The sequence below is a fragment of the Epinephelus fuscoguttatus genome, linkage group LG10 (genome assembly GCF_011397635.1).
Source record: "Epinephelus fuscoguttatus linkage group LG10, E.fuscoguttatus.final_Chr_v1".
Classification (NCBI taxonomy): Eukaryota; Metazoa; Chordata; class Actinopteri; order Perciformes; family Serranidae; genus Epinephelus; species Epinephelus fuscoguttatus.
The window spans coordinates 28282490-28309338 of NC_064761.1; the positions used below are offsets into that span (position 1 = coordinate 28282490).

Below are 26849 nucleotides of genomic sequence, written 5' to 3' on the forward strand. Positions count from 1 at the left end.
TTTTTACATCAATATATGAATTTATGTTGGTGGCAAAAACAAAGCGAGCTAATGCTTTGACTAACATCAGTTGAATGTAGCTAATGTTAGCTGCACCAAAAAAAAAATAAAATAAAATAAAATAAAATAAGGAAAAACATAGCATTCAGAATAAGTAGCATCTTTCTTTCACTCTGCACTAGCCAGATCAAGATCTTCATGACATGAGGTGGTGGTGCTCATGGAAAAAGCAGTCCTCACTCTGGGAAACACTACTACCTTTATCCACAGGGGCCACTAAAATCAACACAAAATGAAAGTTCCTTGTAGTTTCTTTAGTGTGAGCAATTGTTGTCAAAGTCTTCCTACCTGAACACCTAATGGTTTTTGAGACAGCGTTCCCATCCAGCCGGAGCTGGTGGAAACGTCTGAAACAACCTGTATGCAGACTCGTGCTTGTTTCCCAGGCCTGTGCTACATACCTGAGCTGATAGAAATCTCTGGGTGGCTCGATCGCTGTGTGGTTGACTGGCTTTTGGGCTGAAGAGCTGCAGAGATTTGTTTTTAGTGGAGCATAAGACATCGCACCTTGAGGAAGGGGAGGGGAGGGAAGAAGACGGAGAAAAAAACAGAGACGAACATTATTTATAGAAAAAAATAAAAAAAATACTATCAGGCTTTTGTGTAAATGAGCAGCTGTGAAAACAACACTTCCTATTATTGCCCTAATTATATCCTTTCTCTGGGAATTTGCATATTTTATCTCCCTCCTCTTCATTATGGGGGACTATGCTTCCATTTTGATGTGGTTAAAAAAAACAAACAAAGAAGGAGATGAAGGATGGGAAGGAAAGGGAGGGAGGGAGGCAAAGAAGGAGGGAGGGAAAGGGGAGCGCTGGCCGCTTCATATTGAGTATTTTCCAGTTGATTTTCTTGAAGGCTTCTCAGCAGCGTAGCTAAATAAGCAGCAGCATGCTAATGAATGGAGAACGAGTGTGATAATTTACCAGACAAAGAATGGGAGACTGTGAGAGATACGAACCAAAAGGAAGGGGAAGCACAGTGTTGAAAATATTTTTGCAAATTATGTGTCATTAAACAATTATTTAAAACCTCTCTCCAGCCTATATGCCTGAAGGTTCTTTTTGTCAAGCCTACATTACTAATGCTTAGAGTAAATACTCCCTGTGTCGCAAATATGGTAATTTCACGCACTGTACACACAGTCAACCATGTGTTTCATGTTTTTGCATGCAGAAAAGGAGGGAGAGTGAGCGAGTGCTAAACTCAGAGGACAGTAAATGACAACAGAGAAGCGTAGACTCTGTCTGTCCTCTTTCTAAAAGGGCAATGTGACGAAGGCAGTAAACAGGCTGTGAACAGGCTGTGGGCTCTGAGATTATTTCTTTGTCACCAGCAGAGCCACCAGTGTTGCTGAGCACTGCTGTGGAGCAAATCCTCCTAGAGAGGACTGATTGGATTTTTGTTCCAGGGAGCCTTTTGTGTTAGCAGCATAGGGACTAGATAATAGAGGTTGATGCCACTCTGTCTCTGTGTTATGGCTGGTGGATTGGGTTTTTGGACTCTGTGTGTGTGTGTGTGTGTGTGTGTGTGTGTGTGTGTGTGTGTGTGTGTGTGTAGAGCCAGGACATAGTTTCTTTAAACAACCACTATATCACTGTTACTCACAACTTATTGCATCCTCTTTGCTTCAGAGCCTATAGAATGCTAAATATGGGAGCATTTGGGCGATCTGCTAACAATACGGATACCTGTAACCAATAGTGAGGCTTTACCGCTAATGTGAATTGTTAATATGGTAGCCTGTCACTCTGCTAAATTGTTCATGTGAAGATATTCTGTGCAGGTATGCGCACGTTTGCCGGGAGGTACTCGCTGCCATGGTCAAGGTCATTATCGGCCTTTTCTCAATGTGCTTCAGTCTTCCTGTCAGATCTACATGTGGAGGATGTATAGCCAATGAGTGTGTATGCAGAGGGCTGTATGTATAAATAAAAATGTTATACATTATTGATTTCCGTAGGGAAATTCTACTTTTAATTGCCCTGCTTTCACTGGGAGATCAGCCTGAGTTTTTCTCCAGGAAACTTGAACGCAGCAGCCGCTTGAACCCAAGTCCTTAAAATTCAGGAAAATCTCCTACTCATTAAGCCACCCTACTGTCCTGTGTGTGTGTGTGTGTGTGTGTGTGTGTGTGTGTGTGTGTGTGTGACTTTGCACTGACCTCTATTGGAGACCAAGTAATAATACAGATTTTCACAGCCCAATCACAGTCAACGCACCAGTTGAAGTCTGGAAGTGCTCATGTATCCAGCAGTGCACATTTTAAAAGTGACACTATGCAGTATTTTTTTGACTGAGAAATATTTGTGCAAAACAGAGTATGGTCCTCAGCTCAGGAGGATAAATATCGATTCACAGGTATTGACCAACAATATCGTCATACCTCTGCAGACACTTAATTTATGGCACATTTAGAATTGCACCTGAAACCCCTGTGTACCTGTCTCTAAGTGGAGGCATCTCAGTGAAATGTGGACTGTTGTCAGGCTGTGTGTCTCAGGCAGTGCAGCACCTGATTGCCAGATTTGTCTTGACTGTTTTCTCCTCCTCACAACTAAACGTGTCTCAGCAGTGACAGAGAGACAGAGTGTGTCTCCCCCCGTTGTCACATCGGCTGCCATCCTGCATGTGGATGGCAGAGGAGATGCCACAGATTTACCACAGATTTAAATAGGTTCGGGTCAGCGTTATTTTAGCTTAAACAGATGAAAATGTGTTTGCATTTTGTTCACTTGGAGTTTTTGCTCGCTAAGATGAAAAGCAGATTTAGACATGAATAAAAACATGAAATAGAATTGAGGGTGCGAGGGGAAAAAAAGCGCCGTGGCATAAACAGATTTTATTGTACTTTGGAGACTTGCAGCTCTTTCAACAGAAATTAAAACAAGAGTAATAAAAGAGCAGCACGTAATGGCAAAAGGAAAAATAAACGAACAAGACGACTGCTGGGTTTTGATGTGCTTTTTTAGATGCAGCAGCTGCACCAACACTTTGTATTAAGCTCTGAATCAATCTTAACCTCCTCCAAGTGTACAGTAAGCTGCAGGAACGATTCTGTGGAGGGTTTTGAGATCTGTGACCTTGCTTGTCCTTGACTGGTGTGTGTGTGTGTGTGTTTGCGTGGGTGGGGGTCTGCGTCTGGCTGGCTGGTGTTTAAGTAAAGGCTGCTAGTTGTCAAAGCACTTTGCCCCTCAACATGCCCCCCTAATCTGACCCACCTCCCCCCTCACCCCTCCACCACCACGGGTTCCCCCATCCCCTAGCGAGGAGCGAGCTGCTGGTTGGCCTTGGTTTTATCTGCTATTATCTGTCAGATGCTGTGTACCTGTGAGCCTGGCTGCCCCTCTGCATGACAGGCGGCTGCGGTCGCTCGTCCAATCCCAGTGGCTCCCTGCTGTCAGCTACAGCAGCAATGAGAAGTTCTATGGCTGCCTCTGTCTCTGTCTGACAGCCACCCTGGAGGAAAGAGTGAGAGAAGCAAAGGGAGGAGAAGGAAAAAGGGGGGAGAAATACCATTAAGATGAGCTGTATTCCCACAGACCAAAGCCTGCCCACCAGCCATGTGCGGCAGCTCACCTGGCTGCCAGATAAGTGGAGATTAGAGGAGAGGAGACGGTGGAAAAGGTATTAGAGGCATAAAAAAAAAAATTCTCTCTGAAACCCGGGGACAGCCTTGATACTTTTAGGATTTCTTGTGTCGTGTGTGACATTTGATGCCAACGCAGAAAGGGCACAGAGGCAGACAGTCCACGCTGCTCTTACACAAATGGGGCAATATTCGTTCTTTTATATATGTTTCTGCTTGTTTGTTCCCTGTCGTCTGTTGTTGTTCACCTTGCTGTTGCCACTGTATAAATTACAGTTTTGTGAGTTCCCTATCTAGTTAGCAGAGAATAACGGGCTAGTGACAGTGGTAAGATCAATACAGGGCCGCAGTTGGAGGTAGAGCGGCCCTAATGAACTGAATTGACTGGTGCTGAAATATGATCAGTATTTCTCTGGTGGTCATTATGTTCCTTATGAAGAAGATCAATGTCTCCTGGGTGGATCACTGAGTATACCCAGCATGATGGCAGGGCCAGCTCTGATACCACTCTAAATACTTAATGAAGGATTTATTCACAATAAGCCAGTTTGCCTGTGTGTGTGTGTGTGTGTGTGTGTGTGTGTGTGTGTTTGTGTGTGTGTGTGCTTCATGTCCGTCTTTCTTCATTTCTTGCGTCTCTCTTTCAGTCAAAGGTCTGTTTTCAGGCCCCGCAGCATTAGTAACTGATGTGCTTTTATGAGACTGTGCTGTTCATTTCATGGGCTATCACTTTTTAAATTGGTGAATGCCTTCTTCATGGTTGATTAGTAATTCATGCGGAGCTAATTAAGAGGCATAATAAGAGAAAGACTGGTGACGTGCCTCCAACCAAAATAGGAAAACGCTTTTACCCCGGACTGTAAACAGTCGTGATTGATCGCGGTGGCGCGTCGCCCATAAAAGACGTTTACGCTCCTCTGAATCCGTCATCTTGGAACCAGACACCCATATCTTCATTTTGCTCGGTGCTTTCCTGATCTTAGAGCATCTTTCCAGAAAGTTGCCTAAATGATCCCTCCGTCCCGGCTGTCTGATGCCTGGCATCGTCATTTTGCTGGGTCTGTTGTCTGTATGCCGCTGCTCAGGCTGGCGCTCGCCCCTGCCAACCATCATCACACACACACCTGTACCAGCATCTGTCCATCCTGCAGATTGGCACAGGTGCTGCCTTTAGATCGACTGTCTACGTGCCGTTAAGTTAATGCACACCTCCAAGCGCCGCAGACATTTTTCACCTAAATTGCAAGACCTCATCTTGTTCTGCTTCTCTCACTATATTTGTCTGTCACACATATTTACACACACACACACACACACACACACACACACACACACACACACACACACACACACACACTGATCAGAAGCCCAAAGGGGTCGTTTACTTTATCTGTCCATCCATCTGTCCGTTTGTCAGTGGGAACTCTTTATGATTCCAGGCGCAACACTGCAATGATGACGTGTGTACCCGCAGTCTAATTCCATCATCAGCATCATTACTGCTATTATGCCGTGTCTCCCTTTAATACAGGCTAATGGATGACCAATAAAGATAGATGAGCCTGGCAGTGTGGAGCTAATAGGCAGGACATGATGTCTGGCTTCTGTCCTGACTCTAGTCTTTACCCGATCAACTGCCCTCATAGATAAAGCATAGCTAAAATATGATGCAGAGTTATTCCTTAAACTTGAATCAATCGCTGTATCTTCTGCTCATTAGCGTGCCGATAGTTTGCAACGACTCAGGGTGGATTTTGTATGCTTGAGTAACTATTTAAAAAAAGAGCTGACTGGATTTATTAAATAAATATCAGCTCTGCTTTTAATTCTCATGATGGTGTGAAGTCAACACACAACAGTGGGCACACAGCACTGATATTTAAAAGTGATATTTATTACCGCTTCGGACATGGAAAGGTCATTTTATACGTGACTGAAAGTGCAGCAGCCCCTCTCTAATTACATGTACTGTATATAGTCTGATATAAGGGTGTGTGTGTGTGTGTGTGTGTGTGTGTGTGTGTTTGTTTGTTAGACAGCGAGAGCATTCCTGCTGTTACATGGTAAATGTTGTCTGTGAACAAGGCCTGAGACCCACCAAGGAGATTAAAATGAGAAGTCATGGCGTCATATCTTTGGGTACAATACATGGGCGGTAAAATCTGGTCTGCACTATAATAGAACATGGAGAGGACTCATTTGTTTCACTGTAGCATCTACAGCTATCATCCATTCAAGTGTACCCAAAAAGTTCTCTCAGGCCAAGTGAACCCATGGAGGCTACAAATGACACACCCACAGAGCACCTGAGTGGTCACCATCCCTTTATTTCTAACAGTGTCTGCTGTAACCCTACGACATCGCAGCTCCAGTTACATGTGTCACACCCCATAGCTCCTCCCATGGGGTGAGACAGCATGTCCCAGCTTTCATTTTATAGCCTTAGGACCCACTGTAATGTTTGGGTCAGAGGGATGTCAATCAAGCACAGACAGGATTTTAACTTTCTGTCCTACTTCCTGGTATATTACATTGATGGTGAATTACAAAAACAACCTGCATAAAATAGTCAATACGTCCAGTGAGATTACTGGACAGCAGCAAACTGCAAAACTACTGAGTGGTGAAAAAAGGGCAGGTGATTAATAGGGAGCTTTACATCCCCTATTTAGTACATTCGAGCTATTACTATCAGGCAGATGGTATCAGGTGCCATCCCTCCGAACCAACCAGGCTCACAGATCATTTGTGCCTACCACTGTTGCACTGTTTAACAAACTGTGAACGAAAAAACGGAACCTCTGTGTGTGTATGCAGCACCTTAAGATATGTAGAGTGCTTCAATGATATGTGGCGGACAGGCCTATGATAACGTCGAGGTGCGTTGTTGATGTTTTTGATGCTGCTGTTGTTGCTAGTGTTTATATATTTTTGTTTATCCTCCTGAGACCTGAACTTGTGTTTGCTATGCATTTTTAATTCCTCCTAGCTATTTGGGATCAGTAGAGCCTGATAAGTATAAAAAACTAAACATTGTCAATGAAAATAAAGTCCCAATGCCCTCAAACTAGGCGATAATAAAGTTCCAAAGTCCTTTAACAAGTTGAATATTCCCGATGTCTTCAAAAATGTCCTCAGATGAGTACTTCCTAAGTGACAGGGTCTTAGCTTGTTATTGTTGCTATTTGTTGTCATATCAAATTACAAGCTTTATCAATGATAAATAAACAAGTTTCAACCATAAAATATGATCAGGTTTTGGACCTTGTCCACTTTTGTGTCGGGATCGGCTGCAGACAGACTTGGCAGAGATGGCTGCCATCTTGTTTTTACATGAATTAGTGTATTGTGGTCTTACTACCACTAGATGGCACAAAGAAGTGTCCACAAATGAGGACAACAGGTTTAAGTTAAGCAGAGTGAAGTAGACAGTCCAGTAAACCCAAAATGTGATGTCCTCATGAGGACGCAGGGTCTCAGGAGGTTATTTATCTGATGAATGCTGTACAGTACATGATGAATTCTTGACTAATGTATGTATCTGTATGGACCATGGGCATGTAAATATCTTTAGATATATAGATAAACAGTACACCATTTATCACTTGTGAGATAATCAAGAAAATATTATATAACAAGTGGCAAAGATGCAGCAGTGACCAATCAGCCTTGCAGTTCATATATAAAAGTGTACACTTTCTATATATTACACAAAACAGTAAGTTCATTCCAGCACTGTGACCTGGTTGAGCTGAACAAGAGAGCTCAGGAGTGCAGTGAAGCAATGTTGCATGAAATAATTACAGAGAGGGAAAGGGAGTACATGGGTTAAGTTGTGAGACTTTTGGTGCATGAAAATAGTTCTCACAGAGGCTGACGTGACGTACGGTACCTTATAAAGACTAGTTCAGATATAAGTGTATTTGTCACTCTTTTTCCTCCACTTTGCTTTACATTAATTTACCTCAGTCATTATTCTTATTATTAACTGATGTGCTGCTGTTCTTATTGCTATTTCTCAACCTCATATGAGGGAGGGAGGGAGGGAGGGAGGGAGTGGGTGCGGATTCATTCTTGGAAAAGCTCGTGTCACTGAATAGTTTTGTGACTGCTCCTAAAATGCTAATAAAATATGTTTAGGAATTACATGATGACAATAGGGGTTGATTAAATGGAAATAGCAGACTGTGATGAGTTTACAAGAAATGTATCACTTTATTAGGAGTTGTTCTGAAAAAAGCAGGAAAATGTGTGTGTTTAGAGGGATTTTCTTTGAAATTACACAATCACATTTAGAACTGTCTGTTCAAAAAATAAAATTCCCATCTTTTGAGCACCCACTTAAACTCTTTTGGAGAAAGTTGTTTAAATTTAGATTAAACTTCAACATCATGCAAGACTTTTACATGGAGTGGAGTTCCCCTTTAATCACTGGCCACTTCAAAGACAGAACACTGCAGAAACTGAGCAGCCTTATGTTGACAAGCCCAGCCTTGAGGACAGGGGAGCCATTGAACAGAAGCTTAGATTAGCAGTAATCCTCTGTTCGACTTGTTGAGAAGCTGCTCAAATCTCTTATCCATCACTCTCGTTCCTGTTATAGTTTTTGGGGCCTCTGCCAAAGTATCAGTGCATAGATGTATATGAAATAATCAAACTTTTCATTAAAAAATGCTGCAAAGTTAACTTCTTCTGACAACTTAGTACTTCTTCACTGAAAAGTTATGCAGCTAGTCTCAGATGTAACCACTCACTTGTATTAAAAACAGCCTAAAATCCTGCTCCAATAGCTGACATAAAATGACTGGCATTTTGTTCTGAGCGTTATTGTGATCGCTTTGTTTGTTTGTTTTTAAATTCTCTTGTATACATCTAACAGACTCTGAAACCGGTCATACAGCACAGTGAACAAACATCATGGGAGAGGTGGCATTTGAATCAGGCCTAATCATAACTAACTAAATGCCTGAAACTATGAAACGAAATATCAGAGAAGAAAAAAAGCCTCCATATAGTTCTGCATCAGTTACTTTTCAATTACAGCAGCTGAAGCAGAACGAAATTGTTAGTGTCATTTATCGACTGTGGTGCTCTCCATTAGAGTAACAACTGAGAGAAATCCATCCTGTGTTTATAACCACCTAGCTGTCTTACAATAACAAAGAGTTCATTTCTGTCAGCTGGCCTTAAGTCTCTCTGTTGTGATACAAGGAGGAGATGAGAGGTGGAGCTGCACCAGGAAACACATGAAAGCACACTGACACCAATGAGATCTGACCAGGCAGGTAATCATCTTGGTGGCTTTTCTTACAGCAGCTCCCTGAAACAATTCCCTTAGAAAACAAAGTGAGAAGTAATGGGTGTCTAAATTCATGAGTAATGACCCAAGATGTGTGAAATGTCTTCCTTAATCACTTAAAACAATGCTTAGAATATTAAAAAAAAAATGGATAGTGGTATTTTTGGAAGTCTTGTTCTTTGAAGATTTTTTAAAATTAAAGAGAAATTAAAACGCTTTTTAATATTATAATGGCACTACAGGTGCGAGGGAGAATTGTGTTTAAAATTTTTATGATACAAATAAATCAAAATTGTTTTTAAACACTTAACTACCTGAACATCTCCTAACAGCAAAGTTAATGTCATGTCTATTACTTATGCCTTGATGATCTACCCTGGTGATGTGGACCAGGCAAGAGTAGCCGAGCGCAGACACCATCCCCAGCCCCCCCTATGTGTATATTTTTTTTAATACTTTGTGAGGAAAAACTGTCAACCATATCCAAAGTGCAGGACCAAAGAGAAGTAAATAATGTATGCTTTTGTTAGATTCTTTGAAGACGATATGTGCTACGCGTTACCCGTTTCAAATGTCGAAGATTTCAGACCTCTGCACAAAACAGATTTTGATAATCAGAAGGTGTATCTGGTTCACAGAACTGAAGAGAATGGCAGCGCAGGCCAGCCGTGCGAAGCACAGATCCTTGCCCTTGCAGGTAAGTTGCCCTCTTAACACATCAGCTTTTCTCTTTTTGATGCTGTTTTTCTCTGTCTGACCAAGTAACGTTGATGTGCGCGATACGTGTCAAGGTGTCAAAGCAAGTCCTTTTGTCCGATGTGTCAGGACGTGATCAGCTGGAATCTGACACTGATAGCCACAACAACGTCCTCGGCTGTGGCTAGCTAGATAAGCTAGTTAGATATGCTAAGATAAGTTTGGTGGGTAGTCATACCTTGTCGTCAGTGCTTTATAGATTTTTACACTCTGTGTGTCGTTTTCCAAGAGTTAGCTCTCTTGTTTCGACGGAGTAGTGCTGCTTGTTTCGCTAAATACGTGGCATGCAACGTTAGCCAGTCACAACGGTTGTTTACAACATGGAGCTAACGCTTGCTAGCTTGATGTGTATTCGTTCCGCGTTAGCATGTTAGCGCTGATGCGCTAGTTAGCTGCGTGCAGACGCAGAGCTGTCACTACATGATAAACACATGTGACAGCTCGTGGTTGAACTGTTGTCAGTTTTATAGATGTTTGCAGATGTTGTCGAGACGACAGCCCGAGAGCTTTGGTGGGTTGCGGTTAGCTTGTTAGCTGCTTATCTGTCGGTTTGTGCCACAGAGGGGATGCGGTGCTGCAGTCATCGCCGTGTCTCGGATATTGTGGAGACAACGTATAACAGTCAGTCTGTCAGTAACATGTCAGCGTCATGGCTTTCTCATGACAGCGCATCATGTCAGTGTGCTGAAGTGTGCAAGTGAAATAATTTGCTTAACGTTAGCTCCTGTCACAATGATGTTTGCTCGCGGTCATTTTCTACGCTCGAGCTTTAACTAGCTACATCACTAATCCCCGAATCTGAACTGTCTGGGCTGCGAGACCGGTCCGATCCCTCTAACACCTTCACAGCGCCTGGTATGTTAAAGCGCCGTATAGACAGGACGATTTGTGTCGCAGCCCTCTGTGAAGCTTTTAATTCTGGGCTAAGAGTGCTAAAAACTAGTTTGATCTAGCAGAATGGAAAGACAAAACGCCCTCTGCTCCAGTTGGACAAATGGATGAAATAATTCTGCAGGTACTTTTCACGTTTTATGACAATCCATCTAACTTTTTGGAAACTTTATGAGGTTCTCCCTGCTTGTATTTCTGCACTTCACAGATACAGTAGAGGAATTTGAAGACAGTATAATGCAAAAGAAGATGAAAATTCCCAAGATGTCCATCAAGAATTCAGGAAACTCTATTGAGAACAATTTTGGAGAGGAGAGGATGCCTCTCAGACATAAAAAGGTAGGCTCACCTAGAGTAGACAGTCCTTGTGTTATTTTGGAAGTATTTTCATTTAAATGGGCAGCACTGGATAATGGACTCATCCTCACAGAAGTGTGCTTGTAACATACAATCACACTGCCCCTTGATAATGCTGAAATGATGATTATTTTTGACAGCGGGGGTGAAATGAAATTTTGATATACTTAAATAGTATCCCACTGAAATTACTCACATAAACAATCTTGTGTCTGAGCACCCTAAATATTTTTGCACACTGAGAAAACTTATGTCAACAGTGTGTACGTGGGCGCAGTGTGATTGTATGTGTCATGCCGATGCACACGCAGCAGTAGTCCTGTATTTAAATATATCTATTGATAATACAATGTCACATTTCCATAAACTTGGCTGACACCCAAAATCCCCCACGCTATTTTTACCATATGCTGGATTAACACAAATTCAGCACTCTGGACAGCTGCCCTTTCACAGACAAATCCTCTGAGCGGCTCATCAAAGAACTCAGTGACTCCTCTTCTCCCAGTTCCTGTTGAGATCCACACAGTCAAAACAAACTGTTTGCAGTCTGTCATGTTAGTTTCTGATTGATTTTTCTATCTTATTTAATTTCTAAGCTTGTCACATATCAAGAGCACATTGTCACTGGTGCAGCAAAAATATTCTGTAAAATATTCTTCAAACACCTGTTTTATTTTTATCCTGTTTATATACTCAAATTCAAGTTTAATCAAATTGGCCTATTTGTTCCCTAAATTGACAGTTGTTATTTTCTTCAGGCCCTGTCTCAGGACCATGGACGCCCCCTTTCCAACTCCTCCAAGAGTCTGGCAGCAGTAGTGGCTCGCCTGGAGAGAAATGCAGCCAGCTCCTGTATGGAGGGCGAGGAGGACCTGGACGAGGACCGGCTGGCCGAGGAGGGAGAGGATGCGGACGACGAAGACGAAGATATGGAAGCGGAGCATCAGCAACATCATCACCAGCAGCAACAACAGCATTTGGAGGTAGACACGGATTGTGTGTCTGGGATAGCTGCGGCGGTGGTTCCTAGGGTCCTGTACGAGGAGCTGGTTCACAGCTACAGGCAACAGGAGGAGGAGATGAGGAGGCTGCAGCAGGAGCTGGAGAGAACCCGCAGGCAGCTGGTGCAGCAGGCCAAGAAGCTGAAGGAATATGGCAGCTTGCTGACAGAAGTCAAAGAACTGAGGGACTTCAACAGGAGGCTGCAAGACGTACTTCTCATGAGACTAGGCAGCGGTGAGACACCAGGAGGAGCATGCACACCAACACACAAACCACTGCTGTGTATGCCACAGAGTTTATTAGCCTTCAGTCATTTAAAGAAAACTTCTACTTAAGTCAAATTGATATTGAGAGTGAAGACCTACATAGTTGTAAGACGCCAATTCAAAGCTTTTTATTTTTAGAAAATCAGTCATAGACAGCCAGAATATTCCATTTTCAGTGTCAGGAGGAGAGGGAGGCATGTGTGTGTAGACATATTCTAACCTTAGAGTTTACTGTATGTCTACACAGTGCACTGATTGTACCTCTCTGACCTGCCTTTTTTATGAACATCTAGGTGACAAATGACAAACGTAACTGTTCAGTACATAGTAAGATGCAGCTAAAGGCCCTTGAATGGGTCTTTGGCACTATTTAGACCTTGTCTTTTCAGTCTAGATTCACATGAATACTTTGGGCTGCGGTTAAAAAGGGTCTTTCTACTGAAAGTAAGATACACAGATAAAGTTAAGAACAAGAACCTCAAGTTAGGGTGCTTTAGTTTGGCTTACTTCTTCAGCTAATGGTGGACTAATGGTGAGAGTGACCATCCTAAAACCAAAGAGGGTTGTAGGTTTAGTCAAGCTTAATAACGTGTAGGTATTTCTTGATTTTAAAAATACTATCAGACATTGCAATTTTTAAAGATACATATAGAGAAATTTCTCCCCTGTAGCAGTGTAAAGTAGATCAGGTTTGCTAATGCATATCAATTAGCCTTTAAATTATGTCAAGTTTATATTGTATAGCTCAGTTTTACATACACTATGTCAGTATTCCCAGAGCAGCAGTGTTTCCTGTGCAGGTTTCCAAGCTCCCCAAGAAGACTTAAGATAAAAAGAATAAAAGAAGAAGATACATACACACATATATATATATATATATATATATATATATATATATATATATATAACACTTTGTGGTTCCGAGTTCATCTATTTGCCTTATTCTAGCAAACTAAGAAACCTACATGCCACGATATAAATTCACAGCTCAATGAAATTAAAAGAAATTATGTAAAATGTGTACTCTGTTCACATAGAATTAAATGCTCAAACAAAAAAACAGTCAGGTTAAACTGACATAAAATTCCTGTCAGACAATTAAGGGTCATGGGAAACATTAGTTTTGTGACTGGTGTACTCAAAACTTTTAAATTAATGTTTTGCACTAATTTAAAATTTTTTATTGAAAGCTATTTCCAAAAAAAAAAAAAAAAAAAAAAAATTCAAATTGAGTGAGAAAATTGAGGTCCAAAAGTATATGCTGGACATCAAAACAAGGCTTGTCAAGCCGGTCAAGAAGGTGGAGTTTTCTCTCTATCTTTCCAAAAACACATCAGTAAAAATGATAGGAATGGATTTAACCACAGTTATCTGTTTGAAGTAAAGTCATTAGCATAACTGGCTAATAGCTTACTACAGTGGTAACCAATTATTACTTGAGCTAATCAGCAATTTGGGGAGTTTCAGGTTACATTTTTAAAAAGCCCAAGTTATGACATGCTAATGTTCTGCGTATCATCTTGAATAACTTGCCCAGCCTGCTGTCCCTGCGACCCAGCCCCGGATAAGAATAGATGAAGGGATCGTGGAGCTAATGTTAGCTTAATTAGCTTGCTAGCTACTGCTGACAAAATCAGCTAGCGACAGTTGTCATTTCCAGCTGTAAAAAACAACGTTGGCCAGCTAGGAATAAGAAGCTGCTTTTGTCAACGTCTCTACGAACTCAAAGTCCAATTGTTTAAAAATTACTATGAATTTTCAGTGTTAAATCTGTCACTGTTATAGAAAATGAAAAGTTCATGTCAAGCTGTGTTAAAGTACAGGGGGCGCCATGTTGCAAGGATTGCGCTGTGTTACAAGCTGTGCCTGCTGGTCAACAAGAAACCCTAAGCAGGTTAGGAGGGTGCTTCTTTCTTTCCTCACAGTTGATGGAGACACAGCTGGGGAAGGCAGGAACCCCTCAGCCCGAGAGAACACCAGAAAGGTCATAGCTCAGCCTTCAGCGATCATGTAGCTGTCTGAGAGCGGGAGGCAGCGGAGCAGTGGCACCAAAAGAGGAGGGGTGAGGATGTAGCGTGGTCAAGTGGTCAAGCAATGGTATTTGGACAAACCAACCATGATAAACAACATAAATTCATGTGACTTGACAGGTCAAGGCTGAATTCCTGCCCTTAATGCACTACCTTCACTCACATACCCGGACACTGTAAACTATCTCATTTTCGGACTGCATGCATACACTTTGATAACAGAGATAACAGAGGAAGTACCTCACAAAATGGGGCCCCTGTCCCACATAGAGTGATGTACCCTCCATGTGCAGTACGAATAAGGGGGTCACTCATATGTTCTAAGGGTCCTAGTTTAGCCTCATGTTGAGTTTTGTGCATTTGTCTGTTGGTATAAAACAATATTGTACAAGATTAATAAGGATTATTTTTGCAGTTGCAGTTTGATAATATGGACATATTAATGTCTAAAGTCAAGAAAACTGTCTTGCCCACAAATACAAGGGTGTAGGTTTTGAAGAGTCCAACATCACTAGGCTACAAACTGTAGGTTGGTGATTTCAACATACTGAGCCAGGAAACAAACAAACAACATCTGACCTATAGGGCAAAAACATTGCTAAGAGCATAAAGGGGTGGATGGATCAATACCAAAATATCAATACTACAGCTACTACATTTTCAATTTGAAGATCGATTCTAGTGTCAATAGGATCAATCTACTATGTCGTACCCATCTGTATTCAAGAGTAAAACTGTTCCATTGTTGTGAACTCCGCTAGTGCATGTGGTCTTCTCCACTGCTGTCATAATAAGCCCCGTTTCCATCAAACACTTTTGGAACCAAATGCAACCCTTCAGACAGACTAGACCCTAGGATTTCCACCGCAAACAGTACTCTTTCATGTGGGCAGGGTTGTTGCCACTCACTGCTCCGTCCAGCACTCAGTGTATTTCCTCAATACCAGTGACACAGATGGAAGTCTGCACCTTGTTTATCGTCCACGTCCTCATAAATCATGACACGCTGTTCTCACCTATACGTGAAAGTACATAAGCCACTTTTAATAATAACAAGTATTGGTATCTGTGTCAATATCAGCAATCCGGGCCCTGTTTTACTTGGTATTGGATCAAACCAGATTTTGTGGTATCATCCACCCCTACATAAAACCCTTTGGAATATCTTCTTAATGTGTCACATGAAGAGGATATTGAGCTGCGGAGCATATAGAAAACAGAGTTTAGCAAACTTTCGATTACAGGAAACAACTCCAATTTCACAAGGTTTTCTTGAAAGGTGACTCATGGTTCATCTGATAGGCAGCAGTTCCTCATACTTCACAAGCCTGGCATAACAAAACGGACTAATTCTCACTGTTTATGGGGTTTGTAACTGGTTTGAGCACAGAGGGCATCCAGACATTGATGGTGTCGTCTCCTGTTGTGTCCTGTCCCCACCAACACAGCTGACCTATTTGGTCCACTGGTTATAAAACTTTTCCTAGTACCAAAGAGGGTTTTTTTTAATATTACACAATTTGTTATTGATTGTGACTGGGGCAGTCAGACAGACGGTTGAGCAGTCAATAGCTCTTATTTTTATTGATATTTTAAGGGCACATTCTACATTGGGATAACTAAGGGCACACAGGGGACTGAGGATGTACTGGGAACAAACCCAGCTCTATTTTGAGCTCTGTGTGGTCGAGCCAAATTTCACTGTACATAAGGGACACACATTCTTCCACAGAGCCTCAAGACCAGCTGACAACACAAGGTAACACCAACCCTCAAGCAGAGGAGCTCTCTTGATTACAATCGGTCTCATCTTCCTGTGGAAAGTTCATAAGAGAGGTGAGAAGTCAAGTGTTGCTCACACTGCACAAAGGGTGAAATGCTTCAGCTGATTAAAAACTCGAGTACACTGAGGTATTAGCAGCTCGCTGTGTTTTCTGTCCCACTCATGATGACAGGCCCACACATCTGATTGCTGTTCACTTACACTGCTGGAGTTAACATTCAACCCTGTCTCAGTCTGCACTTAAAAGATTATTCATTAGCTAAAATAATTACACTTAGCTTTAGGATTAGGAAGTAACTCCGCTCCAATGTAGAAAAATACACCTTGCCCAGTGCTGAGGGTGCAGCACTTTGGACCACAGACAGATTTATTCTTGGCAAATATTTTCACAAGTACTTTCAAACTCCAACAGCTGGAGCTGCTGTACTGAAATAGTTACACATAATGCCAGTGGTGGAAAGTAAGAAGTACAGTCACTAAAGTGCCGTAGAATTTTGAGGTACTTTTCCATCTATTACTTCATATTAGATGACGTGTTGGATGACGTGGGACACTTTTTGGTAGCCAAGAAAACCCCTATAATTGTGAAGGCAAGCCTAAGTGTTACTTTTAGAACATGTTATGCTTCTTTGCTAAAAAAAAAATGCGACAGTAATGTTTATTTTTCTGTGAATGATAGAATTAATTTATCAGTTCAGACATTAAATAACTTAACTATTATTAAAAACGATCATCCAGCTTTTCTTCCATGCCTTTTCTGTTCTTCTGCTGCCTGTTTCCTTGGTGCCACATTGTCTGCAACGGACACGGTGTAGCACCAAATTCTGGGCCCTGTGCAGAAGCACCTCTGTGGGCACTCCACCCATCCTCTCTTGATCCAGGTCTTCCTCCCATGCACTTTTTGATTATTTTTTCCGGTCACTTTCCTTTCCTTTCCTTTCCTTTTAAAAAGTGCAAACAAACTTTTCATTCCAGGCTTTGCAAGGAACCATCTCCCACTCAAGCCCTTGGTAATCAGTCCTGCTTTTCACCCGACTACTGCACCCCTGGCAATGGACATGTGTGTGTTCATGTAGCAACAATGTTTTATTCTGGACTATTGTGGAAGACATGGTCTCACTGAATCATATTTAAAGGCTCTCTAAGTCTTCCTAAGCTTGAAAAGTTTTTGTCACATACAGCAAACATCTCCTCACAATCCGCTAGCTACATGTCTTCTGAATATGTTGTGAAAAAGTCTGGTCTTTGTAGGCAGCCCAGGCTCTATGTAATATAGCAATGTAGCCCAAGCTGTATGTAATATGACAGGATGACACACAATAGCATAAGTCATGATTTTATGGCACCTGGTAGCCCAAAAACTTAATGGTTTCACTTCAGAAAAATGTCCCATTTTAGCTAAGAGAGATAAGTTAAATGGTTGATAAAATGCAACATCCTACAACCATTTTTGTTGTTATAGCCTACCTTTATGTTTTAGCTGTAGTGTTCTTATTACCAAAAAGAGGAAATAAACATGCCACATGGTTTTCCTCAGGGACCAGTGATTTTTTGACACTTTGCTCTGCCTGTCCCAATTATCTCAGATTAATCAAAATTGTAAAGCACATTTGTGGTAACAATGGTAACACTGTGGTGACATGTTTGGTGATTGACTGCTAATAAAGAATTGAAGAGGCAAAACCTTATTTATTCCATTGTACCTGACTTCACTTTTTCCTACTTCAAGATATTACATGTATCAGTGAGTTTGAGATGTGCTGGTATGGACTGTGTTGCCTTTTTTCACAGAGCTGTTTCCCCCTCATTTCAGTTTTTAAGCTAAGCTAAGCTAACTTTCTCCTAGCTATAGCTTCATGTTTAAATAACAGACATGACAATGGTGTTGACATTCAGATCTTATTCTCCACAAGAAAGCGAAAAAACATTTTTCCACAACGTCAAACACTTCCTTGAAGAAAGGATCTGCGCTTCTTTCACTACCGTTTTTTGCACACTCAGCCACACTTGTTGCTGTGGCTGTTTGCAAAGGTGCACAGGAAGTTTGGTTAAAAATCTAATTTCCTTTTCAGAAATGACTTGAGTGACTTTGCATGATCATCATCACAACATGCCCATCCAGGAAGTTTGACCTTGTGTCTATCTTTGGAGACGTTCAATGGTGCATTTCTCTACCTTAGAGATAAGATAATGTCCATGTCCAATGCCATGCCCGCAGGGGCAATTCTAGGATCAGTGGTTTAGGGGTGCTGAGCACCCAGAGAGCTGCCCGGCCAGGCAAAATAAATTTCACTGTTTTGTACATTTTAACGCAATTTCATTCCCGCATTTGTGAAAGAAAAGCACAACACTTTTTGGGAAAGTCTGTGACTAAACCATCAAATCTGATAAAGGTTATTTAAATGCTGAGTCACAGCAAAAGAGGAATGGATTGTAATCATAAAAGAAACACATCGTATTCCTAATTTCTGGGGGAAGACAACTCATTTTGATACAGCAGCTCCTCAACATACACATAAACAGTATGTATGTTTCTGGAGTAAACCTAGTGAGTGCCAAAAATACTAATAAGAATATTAATAAATAAAGTCCTCTCTCTGCTCCTCTCTCTCTCTTTGTACTGTCAACCAAAAGGCAAATAACCAAACAATGCGTTTTATATCTAATAAGAGATATAAACTGATACATTGATCCAACTTACAACATCATTCTAGATAGACAGACCACACACTCTTATCTGAACCTGGCTCTTTTTTTTTTTTTTTTTTTAAAAAACAATCTTTTATCCCACACACACACACACACACACAATAGGAGTTATAATGTTAATGGGCATCCAGTCAGTTAGCTAGTCAGTAGCACCTTGGCTTTAATATTAACACATGCACACCTGAGCCCAAGGCCAAAACACACCGGCGGCGTCATATGACGGCGGCGTCACTGACGCGAGTCAAGAACACTGATGAGACACACAAAAAGCGTCGCGCTGCAGGGCGTCAACCGGATTTCTCTTGCACGGGAGCTGGGAAGTACAAAATAGCGCTTTTTCGGCAGCGACGCTGGGAAAATAGGACAATAGTGTAAAGTGCCGCGGCGCCGGTGTGGGTTTGTAAATAGAAAATAATGGGGGTGGCTGTTTTGACGCGCGTCGTACGCCGCCGGTTACTTCCCAGCCTAGCGGGCTGGAGTGTGCAACAGAAACCTGGTTGACGCCCCGCAGCGCTGACTACCTGTAACGTTTCCTAGCTAGAAAAAACGTCAGCTAACTCCTACCTAACAACATAAACAGTGACCTACGATTAAATGCAACAAAAAGAGGCCTGGTAATGATAATAACGTGTTGTATTGAGTGGTAGAAGTTAAGAAATGTGCCACATATCCTGGTTTCAGCCAGGTACTGCATATCCCCCACTCTAGAAGGCAGCGCTTTGCTCTGTGCAGTGCAGATAGCAGAAGCAGGGTTAATGTCTTAGCGAGGTAACTTCAGGGTTAACCCTGGGTTTTCGGTCTCACGAAGCCGGTTCAGTTCTTATCGGGGTAGATCACCATGGTAACCTACTCTGAACGGCTATCCTGCTCCGGAGCAGGGTAAGTTCAGGGTTGAATCTGATCCTATAAAACGCACCACCCACTGGCCAATCAGCTGTTCGGAAAAAAATGACAGAAATGCAGCCCAGTCATGACGGGAAGTTTAATTCATTTGATTGATTTTGATTTGAAAGTTTATTTTGAACATTAAAAAAGAAAAGAAAGCAACAACAACAGACAATGAAAAGATTGTTCAAAAAGGAGTGGAAAGAAGTCGAAATTTCATAAGAAAGAAACTGATATTTTGCGGACACTTAATAGCACCATTAATTAGTGCCAACATTTTGTTTTGTTGGAGGAAATGATCCCTGTTAAAGATAATGGGCCTAATTGACAGCTTTGCTGCTGGAAATGTGGAAAGTAGCCTATCATGTCTACACTTCATGGTGTTTGAGGGATTTTCCTTTTTGTTTTTTAAAGAGGGAGACTAGGTAGCCTATATTTTTGCACAGCTGTTAATTTCTAACACAGCTCAATATCAGGATGATTTTATTCAGACTATCAATTTGGTGTTGATATGATTTAATTGTGGCGTCAGCTTTAAGCTTTATTGTAGCATATATAACGTTATGACAAAGAAGACCAATTTATCAGACGCAATGATGTTAGACGATAATACACGCAATTCATCTGTGCAGCATTGATTTCATGGGATTCAAGGGTGTGATCAGTGTCAGATGTACAGGTACAGGTACTGCAGCTACTTGAACCAGTGATGAGTCATTTAACCTACACATCATTTTATTTGCTACCTTGTTTTGTCTTGATTTTTCCCTCTCTCCTCCTCTATTTCTTCTTTCCTCACCCGTTTTTTTTTCTTGTCTATCATGTGATTTCATTGATGTTTTGACAGGGGAATTTCTTTGATAAGCTTTTAGTGGCTTCTAACCTCTCCAGCACTTTTCTTTTTTTAATCTTGTAAATTTTATACTGTCTGTTTTTAACATTATGTAAAAATAAACTAATCTAAACTAAAGCCAAATATTATTCATCCCATTGCCACGCATGTTTCCTCCTCCTGCAGCTGCCACGGTGTTGGCCTTTTCTGTAAAGTTGCTTTTCTCCTCCTCATATTTTAGTAGAATTAATCTCTGATCCTCACGAGAAATACTTTTTTCCCCTCACATACGGCGCTCTGTGAGGACACTCAGTGACGCTCAGTGACGCTGCGCTTCTCTCATGATTGTGATTGGTCCGCTGCGTGCGCGTTCACGGCTCTTGATAAAGCAATCCTGGGTTGAGTTACCGAGTTGATATCCAGCGTCGTGATACCGATTATCCTGATTGCCATTGTTAGGGTTAGTCAACCCAGGATAGGTCTGGGTAACCCAGGAAAGGTTGATCTCGCTTCGTGATACAGGCCCCTGGTCGGGGAAAGGTGGGAGGGATGGGGTGGATCAAACCATTTTTGAGGCAAGGGGGGATGCTGTATTTTTGTTGTTAAAATATTACGTTTCAACCAAGTACTGCATGGTTTTGACACTTTTCTGGCTTGTTAAAAAAGGACATACAGTAAAATAAATAAATAAATAAAAATCTCTCAAATATTAGGGGTGCTGGGATTCAATTTAGGGGTGTCCCGATATTTTCCTTACTTTAAAAAATGTTTAGCTGAAAACTGGTGCAAATAAAGTGACAATATTTAGATATGATACATAAAGCAGTCATGTTACACATAAACTAATCTATCTGCACCTTTATATTTACACATGTACTTGCTATTTTTTTGCATATACATTTTACTAAATTCCTGTTTACATTCTGTCTTTCAGTGCAACTACTGATTTATATCACCTTTTCCTATTTATATTAATTTTATCCCTTATTCTAACTTGCACTAATTTCTATCATTGTATCTTAGATTCTCTTTTGTTTCTACTTGTGTGATTTTATTATTATTTTATTATTTTACATACATACAGTATTTAAATTCCATTGTAGGAGGAAGTCTGTAGCAACAACTGCTCTTATCATTGTTGCACATGTGACAATAAATTACTTTGAACTCTGAACATTAGTTTTTGACCAGCCTGTCATCTGAGATTGTGTCATTCTGTTGGGTGTCGTGTTGACTGCTGAAAATAGAGTCTCTAGGGCTTGCATGCCAAAGAAGACTTAAAGCCTGATGGACTTACATAACATATAGAACTCACAGAGGTGATTAACAATAGACAATAAAACATTAAACAGTAGCTGATATGGAGGATTTGCTGAATTGCATAGAAAGAAGCAAAACACTTGACACTTGATAGTCATAAAATATATTTATTTAACTAGTAAAACATCCACTTCCAAAATAGAATGACAACAGCACATACGTATAGGACGGCCCTAACAATGATTGGCATAAGGCTTTTTTTTTCATGGTAATTACAATCTTTCTGGTAATGTTTCACTACTGCATACAGGGTTAACTGCGGAGGTGCTCAGGACCTCTCATGGCCTTTTGTTAATGCTGCCCCTATTCAGGGCCTGACACCAGGCTGACACTATAATCTGATCTGTTGGCAGGTTCGATTCTTCCTTGGCTTCCTTGGCAGGGTAATTTATTCCTTGGCTTTGTGCATTAGCCGCTATGGCTTCGCCAAAACGGCGACTGTGCGTTTTAAGCTTTAGCACTCGATACACTGGAGTTCAAAACAACACATGAAGGTATTCTGAGAAGGAGGATCAGTCCTCTCCATTGCTATGTTATCATCAGGGCATCAAAAATGCAGATGAGTTTTTGGTTACAAAACATAATTTAGGAATCACTTAAGACTTATTTTGCATAAGCTGTCAGGCTAAAAACAGACATAATCCAAAATACTAATAAAAACACAACACAGGATGACAAACACATGAAAGATTGGAAGATTAGGTTGTAAAATAAGAGAAACAAGCCATTGTCGTGGTGTTGAGAATCCAGCATTAGCAGCAGCCTGTCCTCATGTCCTCTGTTGCTGTAATTCAAATCAATAAGCAGGTCAGCGCCTATAGGCATCACGTCTGCATGAGACTGTGCGTGCCATGTTGTGTGTGTGCGCGCCAGAGGGGGATTTTCTGAGTCAATCGTTTGTGATGGAGGCGGCTGCAGCGTTTCATTAAGCTGCTGTGATGCAGAGGCTGGCAGTCAGTCAGAGATTACAGGCAGACTGGCAGCGGCCCTGTGTGTTTGTGTGCGCCTCTTTTTATCTGCACCTTACCCTCCTCACAGATGGTGATGTAGGCCTAGTTTCACCCCCCCCCACCCCACCGACCCCCCCCACCGACACCCCCCCCCCCCCCCTCTCCACCTACTGCGACAAGCTTGTGCTTTCTGCCGACTCAAGAGCTCCATAACTCATCTTCAGTTTTCATTATTGTTGTGTTTGTTGACACAAAGAAGACCTCCGCACACCGGTGTAATGTCTCTAAAAACATTGGCACTGAATGCTAAGTCCCAGTAAACGTGTCGCAGCCATTGTGAGGTGTCTTAAAGAATAAATTATGACAGACTGCCCAGCATTTAAAAACAATGCGCCACAGGAATTTCATTTCTTTTAAAAACTGGACGGAGAGCGATATGTTTGCATTGTGGCTCACTGCAAGAGAGGTAACTGACTAAAGGGAGGGGGAAGGGAGAGGGCAACAGGGCAGAAAGGGCATAAAAGAGGGGGAGGGGGCATCACTGGAAGGAAGCACGGACAGAGCGACCCTTGAGAGGCTGGGGAGGGCGGTAGTTGTCCACCATGCAGCACTCGGGCTCACCCTCAGCGGAGAAGAGCAGGCTGCGGAATTTGGCCATCTGTGAAAAGGGAGAAGACTGTCATGTTAGCCATTCCTGCTGACCTCCTGTAACTGTCACTCAGCAAACACATCACTTGTGTCATAGCTGAGTCACTGACTTCAATTCAGAGCCTTGTGCTGTGGATTTCATCTTAACAATTGTATCGTTGATACTTAAAGGAATAGTTTGACATTTTGGGAAATAGATTTATTCAGTCGCCATGATGACAAGTTCGATACCACTTTCAAGCAAGCCCCTGAAAACAGTGCCAGGCTTTGAAGCCAATTTTACATAATGATCAAACATGGAATTGCAGCTTCCGTCCGAAGACTTTTCACATAGACTTACATTGTGAAAGAAATATCTGTAAATAAGTGGAGAAATTTTTTTGAGCATCACAACCCAGATGAAATGAGTTGTTTCACCATCAGAATTAGATTCATTCTGTCTGATAACTTCTAAATCTAGAATAGTCACATGATTAAATTATTTTATCTCCATTCAAGTTAGCAGAGCACTAAACTGGAAGTTAGCCTCAGCAGTAAGTCGTGCATTTGCTCCAAGGGCCCCATGATGCGAAGATATGGCAATTTCCACACTGCGAAACTGAGCAATTTTTCTTCACTGAGCAACTTTAATAAGAATGAATGGGGCTGATCCACTCATGTATGTATGCCGAATGCAAAGCTAAAGCTAGCAGCCCGGTTTGCTTAGCATAAAGACTGCATTGTCTGTATGCTAACGATAAAGCTACAGTTAGTAGCTGGTTAGTTAGTGGAAGAAACAGCTAGCGTAACTCTGTCCACAGGTAGCAAAATCCTCCTACCAGCACATGTAAAGATCACCAATTAAAATGTTGTATCTCATTACTTTGATGTGTACAAAAACTTAAGTGTAAAACTACAAATTGAGGTTATTTACCACTTATAGTCTTTATGCTAAGATTAAGCTTGCCGCCTGCTCCTGTAGCGTCATGAAGGAGATACCAAGCTAATGTTACAGAGTTGCAAAATGTAGCTGTTGGTGAGCAAAACACAGGCATACTGTGGTAATACGGTGCACAAATAGATCTGGGAGATGGGTAGTTAAATATAGGGGCCTCCTGTTTCCTTCTCAACATCACCATGAAAGAAAATAAAGGTGGCTAATGGCTGTGAAAAGGAAGAACTGGAAACTGGGATCAGACGAAGGCTTTTGCGGTACACGGTAAGTATTGTCAGCTAACATATGAACCATAATTAACTGACATAAAGTTATCGTTTTTTTTTTTTAAAGTGAAAATTTTAGATGTCTTTATTTATACTGGCAGTCAGTATAAGTGAGTAAAACTGGTTGCAGACATGTTTAGCTGGCTAACGTTGCCCCATAACTGTCCAGTGTAAATTTATGTAATGGCTCACTTTAATCACATTTAGCATTAGCACACACAGCTTAGCCAGCTAAGTCTCTCAATTTCACTAATGTTACAAACATGTAAAAGTCGTGCATTCAAAATGTTACTGAATCTATGATGCATCACATTTTATAAGCTGAACGTGTTTTGTACAAAATTGTATTTTTAGCAAAAGAAATGCATTGCCTAATCTTTATTTTAAGCTAACTGCTGCTGGTGTTAGCTTCCAAATAGACACAAACACAAGAGTGGTATCAATCTTCTTGACTAACACTTGTCAAAAAAGTTTCCCAAAATCTAGCAGGGCAAGAAAAGCAAGTCAGCTGCTACAGCATGGTGTCAGGTGGCCTATTTAAAGGATTTATCATTAACTCAGGCTAATGAATTAGTCCACGGTAATGTCACTGCTGCAGCCGCTTGAGTATCATGTTCACACTGGGTAAGAATGCACTACTGGGACAAAATGATTCAGTTAATTGTGTATTACCTGATTAGAAACCATTAACTTAAGACATGTATGACTTCATATGAATGACTTCCTCGTCATTTATCTGCTTGACCGGCCTCATATGGCACCAAGTCTAAAGGTTGTGTCAACACGTCTCACATGTTTACCCTTGAGACACCTACTTGCCGCCATGAAATAAACATTTGAGCTGGCAGTGTTCATTTCAAATGGCCTATAAAGACTCCAACCACAAGGACAAATCTGCCTCAGGAGGCTGTTAGTTTAGATTACTGGGTGGTTAGAAGTCAAATATCCACTTCAGCAGTTTAGGGTTAGGGTAATTTTAGGAGTAGGCTAAATACTTAGCAAATGCAGGTATGATGTCGACAGTGTTTATTCAGTTATGGTTGAAACCACCCACAGACTCAAACTAAGTTTCTTCATCAACAGTATGTGATGCATGTGTGGTGGACATTTCCTGTTGACTCTCCACACACTGAAACAGAAATTCTGTGGTAATGCAATAGCATGTGTGAACTCTCATTTGTCTCCGTTCTCTTGGTATTTTCTTTTTTCTTGTGAAAGTGAAACAGGCTGCTGTATTGCCTCTCCTCCCATTACAGAGGTTTCTTCTTCTCCTCTCAGCTTATCTGAACAATTAAGCCCTTGATTTAGATCGTAGAGTAAGAGAGGATTTGCAGACAGGGCTATTCTAGACCACGGGCACACAGCCAATGCTTCTACTACCCACTGAATGGGATCTGTGAGCACGCCATACCTGCTCACAGCTGACAGTGATTGGCTCTTTGCAGACAATCCAGGTGACGCTCTCCAGCAGAGGAGGTGTGGTCAGGGAGCCATCATATGTCCAGTAGTCTAGGCTACCAGGGAGCAAGGTAGAGGGGTCAAAGCCACAGAAAGAAGTCTGCTTGCCCTGAACACAGTAAAGAAAATGAAGAACAGGTTGGTGAAACACCTCATCAAAAATCATCAAATGAATGAGAATACAGTTTTTATGGAAACATACCTTGGTCTTGATGGAATCAAAGGCGTCAAGAATCTTCTGCAGACTTGCATTTGCAGCACCAATCTGAAAAATAATAATACAGTGTTAAAGGGATTAATTATATGATCATCAGCAAACAGCAGTACCCATTGCTTTAAAGGTGTGCAGTGTGTTGTGCTGGTTACAGTAATACTAAACAACATGCTTTAACTACTGACCTTCAGGAATACTCCAACAACAGCGAGCCCATCAGGCTTGCTAGCAGCGTCACCAAAACTTGGGTATTTGGTGTTCCAGTGCACCAGATGGAGCTGGGAATAAATGAAACAGATAAATAAGAAATAAAGCCCCTCGAAAGTAGTCTTGTGATCCATTTTCAGAACCATGGAAATTCTGCCATTTCTTATCTGTATCAGTAGATATTGAACTGAAAAGCAGACGGGATGGATGGATTTTTTAAGTTTCTTTTGACTTCAACAAAGCTTTTTGATCAAGGTAGGGGTGGGGATAAAACATTATTCTGTAAGACAATAACTTGACTCAACATTTTGGATTTATTTTTAGTTAAAAAAAAAATGTCAAAAATGTAGTTATTAAAGAAGAACAACCAAAAACATATTCTCATACAGC

The 26849-nt window shown here is 41.4% G+C and overlaps 2 protein-coding genes across 2 annotated transcripts in view; one reads left to right on the forward strand and one right to left on the reverse strand.

Annotated features, from left to right (window-relative positions):
• The window catches only part of agbl4 (AGBL carboxypeptidase 4), a 400933-nt gene that overhangs the window by 277535 nt on the left and 96549 nt on the right, over nucleotides 1-26849 (forward strand). The gene's annotated exons all lie outside the window — the stretch shown is intronic.
• Nucleotides 22879-26608, reverse strand: LOC125895504 (carbonic anhydrase 1-like). Its single transcript, XM_049587398.1, has 4 exons — nucleotides 26438-26608; nucleotides 26241-26303; nucleotides 25992-26147; nucleotides 22879-23390 (listed from the first exon to the last, which is right to left on the reverse strand). The coding sequence occupies exons 1-4, from the start codon at nucleotides 26603-26605 to the stop codon at nucleotides 23271-23273; spliced, it is 507 nt and encodes a 168-aa protein (XP_049443355.1). The 5' UTR covers nucleotides 26606-26608; the 3' UTR covers nucleotides 22879-23270.